This window comes from Coregonus lavaretus (genome assembly GCF_964263955.1).
Source record: "Coregonus lavaretus genome assembly, contig: HAP1_SCAFFOLD_4129, whole genome shotgun sequence".
Taxonomy (NCBI): Eukaryota; Metazoa; Chordata; class Actinopteri; order Salmoniformes; family Salmonidae; genus Coregonus; species Coregonus lavaretus.
In genome coordinates, this window is record NW_028158714.1 from 1 (window position 1) to 5,000 (window position 5,000).

At 48.7% G+C, this 5,000-nt stretch overlaps 1 protein-coding gene across 1 annotated transcript in view; it reads right to left on the reverse strand.

Annotated features, from left to right (window-relative positions):
• Positions 1 to 4: 4 nt before the first annotated feature.
• Positions 5 to 5,000, reverse strand: part of LOC311123670 (NBAS subunit of NRZ tethering complex-like) — a gene marked incomplete at both ends in the record, with an annotated part of 49,461 nt that continues 44,465 nt past the window's right edge. The window contains one exon of the mRNA XM_084197914.1: positions 5 to 244. Coding sequence (XP_084054040.1) covers positions 5 to 244 — 240 coding nt within the window. The remainder of the gene's footprint in view (positions 245 to 5,000) is intronic.

The following is a 5,000-nucleotide window of genomic DNA, read 5'->3' on the forward strand; positions in this document are numbered from 1 at the left end:
GTGCCAGGTCCATACAGGGGTCGGTGAGGGTGGTGGAGGAGTTGAAGTATTCCCTGGCAGCGGCCAGGACCAGCTCCACAGCTGTGTGGTACTTGACCCTAGTGCTGACCCCGCCGCGACCCCGGTCTCGGAATGACACACTGACCGGAACCACATCCTGGCTGACCGCTGAACAGTGCACCAGCTGACCGGCCAGCACTATGTTCTCCACACGGCTACTACACAGCAACGACTCCACGAATATCTGGCAGGGAGGGGAGACAGGGAAATATATTAGAAAGGAACTCCCCTCACCTGGTTGTCTAGGTCTTAGTAAGGAACTCCCCTCACCTGGTTGTCTAGGTCTTAGTAAGGAACTCCCCTCACCTGGTTGTCTAGGTCTTAGTAAGGAACTCCCCTCACCTGGTTGTCTAGGTCTTAGTAAGGAACTCCCCTCACCTGGTTGTCTAGGTCTTAGTAAGGAACTCCCCTCACCTGGTTGTCTAGGTCTTAGTAAGGAACTCCCCTCACCTGGTTGTCTAGGTCTTAGTAAGGAACTCCCCTCACCTGGTTGTCTAGGTCTTAGTAAGGAACTCCCCTCACCTGGTTGTCTAGGTCTTAGTAAGGAACTCCCCTCACCTGGTTGTCTAGGTCTTAGTAAGGAACTCCCCTCACCTGGTTGTCTAGGTCTTAGTAAGGAACTCCCATCACCTGGTTGTCTAGGTCTTAGTAAGGAACTCCCCTCACCTGGTTGTCTAGGTCTTAGTAAGGAACTCCCCTCACCTGGTTGTCTAGGTCTTAGTAAGGAACTCCCCTCACCTGGTTGTCTAGGTCTTAGTAAGGAACTCCCCTCACCTGGTTATCTAGGTCTTAATAAACATAGTGGTGGTTTAATAGATTTAATAGATGTAGCGGTGGTTTAATAGACGTAGTGGTGGTTTAATAGATGTAGTGGTGGTTTAATAGATGTAGTGGTGGTTTAATAGATGTAGTGGTGGTTTAATAGACGTAGTGGTGGTTTAATAGATTTAATAGATGTAGTGGTGGTTTAATATATGTAGTGGTGGTTTAATAGATGTAGTGGTGGTTTAATAGATGTAGTGGTGGTTTAATAGATGTAGTGGTGGTTTAATAGATGTAGTGGTGGTTTAATAGACGTAGTGGTGGTTTAATAGATTTAATAGATGTAGTGGTGGTTTAATATATGTAGCGGTGGTTTAATAGACGTAGTGGTGGTTTAATAGATGTAGTGGTGGTTTAATAGATGTAGTGGTGGTTTAATAGATGTAGTGGTGGTTTAATAGATGTAGTGGTGGTTTAATAGATGTAGTAGTGGTTTAATAGACGTAGTGGTGGTTTAATAGATTTAATAGATGTAGTGGTGGTTTAATAGACGTAGTGGTGGTTTAATAGACGTAGTGGTGGTTTAATAGACGTAGTGGTGGTTTAATAGATGTAGTGGTGGTTTAATAGATGTAGTGGTGGTTTAATAGACGTAGTGGTGGTTTAATAGATGTAGCGGTGGTTTAATAGATGTAGTGGTGGTTTAATAGATGTAGTGGTGGTTTAATAGACGTAGTGGTGGTTTAATAGACGTAGTGGTGGTTTAATAGATGTAGTGGTGGTTTAATAGATGTAGTGGTGGTTTAATAGATGTAGTGGTGGTTTAATAGATGTAGTGGTGGTTTAATAGACGTAGTGGTGGTTTAATAGATGTAGCGGTGGTTTAATAGATGTAGTGGTGGTTTAATAGATGTAGTGGTGGTTTAATAGACGTAGTGGTGGTTTAATAGACGTAGTGGTGCTTTAATAGATGTAGTGGTGGTTTAATAGATGTAGTGGTGGTTTAATAGATGTAGTGGTGGTTTAATAGATGTAGTGGTGGTTTAATAGATGTAGTGGTGGTTTAATAGACGTAGTGGTGGTTTAATAGACGTAGTGGTGGTTTAATAGACGTAGTGGTGGTTTAATAGATGTAGTGGTGGTTTAATAGATGTAGTGGTGGTTTAATAGATGTAGTGGTGGTTTAATAGATGTAGTGGTGGTTTAATAGATGTAGTGGTGGTTTAATAGATGTAGTGGTGGAGAGTTGTACTCATGATGAAGTATCCCTGTCTTCACCCTCGGTCCAAGAGGTCAATTGGACTCATGGTCTCATGATGAAGTACCCCTGCCTTAGACTTGAAATCACCCTCGGCCCAAGAAGGAATTTCCTATTGCTGTAATAGTTAATAGTGTGCATGTGTGTGTTACCTGGTGACAGGTGTCAGGTAGGAGACAGGTGTGTGTGTTACCTGGTGACAGGTGTCTGGTTGGAGACAGGTGTGTGTGTTACCTGGTGACAGGTGTCAGGTTGGAGACAGGTGTGTGTGTTACCTGGTGACAGGTGTCTGGTTGGAGACAGGTGTGTGTGTTACCTGGTGACAGGTGTCAGGTAGGAGACAGGTGTGTGTGTTACCTGGTGACAGGTGTCAGGTAGGAGACAGGTGTGTGTGTTACCTGGTGACAGGTGTCTGGTTGGAGACAGGTGTGTGTGTTACCTGGTGACAGGTGTCAGGTAGGAGACAGGTGTGCGTGTGTGTGTTACCTGGTGACAGGTGTCAGGTTGGAGACAGGTGTGTGTGTTACCTGGTGACAGGTGTCAGGTAGGAGACAGGTGTGTGTGTTACCTGGTGACAAGTGTCAGGTTGGAGACAGGTGTGTGTGTGTGTGTTACCTAGTGACAGGTGTCAGGTTGGAGACAGGTGTGTGTGTTACCTGGTGACAGGTGTCAGGTAGGAGACAGGTGTGTGTGTTACCTGGTGACAGGTGTCAGGTAGGAGACAGGTGTGTGTGTTACCTGGTGACAGGTGTCAGGTAGGAGACAGGTGTGTGTGTTACCTGGTGACAGGTGTCTGGTTGGAGACAGGTGTGTGTGTTACCTGGTGACAGGTGTCTGGTTGGAGACAGGTGTGTGTGTTACCTGGTGACAGGTGTCAGGTAGGAGACAGGTGTGCGTGTGTGTGTTACCTAGTGACAGGTGTCAGGTTGGAGACAGGTGTGTGTGTTACCTGGTGACAGGTGTCAGGTAGGAGACAGGTGTGCGTGTGTGTGTTACCTGGTGACAGGTGTCAGGTTGGAGACAGGTGTGTGTGTTACCTGGTGACAGGTGTCAGGTAGGAGACAGGTGTGTGTGTTACCTGGTGACAGGTGTCAGGTAGGAGACAGGTGTGTGTGTTACCTGGTGACAGGTGTCAGGTAGGAGACAGGTGTGCGTGTGTGTGTTACCTGGTGACAGGTGTCAGGTTGGAGACAGGTGTGTGTGTTACCTGGTGACAGGTGTCAGGTTGGAGACAGGTGTGTGTGTTACCTGGTGACAGGTGTCTGGTTGGAGACAGGTGTGTGTGTTACCTGGTGACAGGTGTCAGGTTGGAGACAGGTGTGTGTGTTACCTGGTGACAGGTGTCTGGTTGGAGACAGGTGTGTGTGTTACCTGGTGACAGGTGTCAGGTAGGAGACAGGTGTGTGTGTTACCTGGTGACAGGTGTCAGGTTGGAGACAGGTGTGTGTGTGTGTGTTACCTAGTGACAGGTGTCAGGTTGGAGACAGGTGTGTGTGTTACCTGGTGACAGGTGTCAGGTAGGAGACAGGTGTGTGTGTTACCTGGTGACAGGTGTCAGGTTGGAGACAGGTGTGTGTGTTACCTGGTGACAGGTGTCAGGTAGGAGACAGGTGTGCGTGTGTGTGTTACCAAGTGACAGGTGTCAGGTTGGAGACAGGTGTGTGTGTGTGTGTTACCTAGTGACAGGTGTCAGGTTGGAGACAGGTGTGTGTGTTACCTGGTGACAGGTGTCAGGTAGGAGACAGGTGTGTGAGTTACCTGGTGACAGGTGTCTGGTTGGAGACAGGTGTGTGTGTTACCTGGTGACAGGTGTCTGGTTGGAGACAGGTGTGTGTGTTACCTGGTGACAGGTGTCAGGTTGGAGACAGGTGTGTGTGTTACCTGGTGACAGGTGTCAGGTTGGAGACAGGTGTGTGTGTGTGTGTTACCTAGTGACAGGTGTCAGGTTGGAGACAGGTGTGTGTGTGTGTGTTACCTGGTGACAGGTGTCTGGTTGGAGACAGGTGTGTGTGTTACCTGGTGACAGGTGTCAGGTAGGAGACAGGTGTGCGTGTGTGTGTTACCTGGTGACAGGTGTCAGGTTGGAGACAGGTGTGTGTGTTACCTGGTGACAGGTGTCAGGTAGGAGACAGGTGTGTGTGTTACCTGGTGACAGGTGTCAGGTTGGAGACAGGTGTGTGTGTGTGTGTTACCTAGTGACAGGTGTCAGGTTGGAGACAGGTGTGTGTGTTACCTGGTGACAGGTGTCAGGTAGGAGACAGGTGTGCGTGTGTGTGTTACCTGGTGACAGGTGTCAGGTTGGAGACAGGTGTGTGTGTTACCTGGTGACAGGTGTCAGGTAGGAGACAGGTGTGTGTGTTACCTGGTGACAGGTGTCAGGTTGGAGACAGGTGTGTGTGTGTGTGTTACCTAGTGACAGGTGTCAGGTTGGAGACAGGTGTGTGTGTTACCTGGTGACAGGTGTCAGGTAGGAGACAGGTGTGTGTGTTACCTGGTGACAGGTGTCAGGTTGGAGACAGGTGTGTGTGTTACCTGGTGACAGGTGTCAGGTAGGAGACAGGTGTGCGTGTGTGTGTTACCAAGTGACAGGTGTCAGGTTGGAGACAGGTGTGTGTGTGTGTGTGTTACCTAGTGACAGGTGTCAGGTTGGAGACAGGTGTGTGTGTTACCTGGTGACAGGTGTCAGGTAGGAGACAGGTGTGTGAGTTACCTGGTGACAGGTGTCTGGTTGGAGACAGGTGTGTGTGTTACCTGGTGACAGGTGTCTGGTTGGAGACAGGTGTGTGTGTTACCTGGTGACAGGTGTCAGGTTGGAGACAGGTGTGTGTGTTACCTGGTGACAGGTGTCAGGTTGGAGACAGGTGTGTGTGTGTGTGTTACCTAGTGACAGGTGTCAGGTTGGAGACAGGTGTGTGTGTGT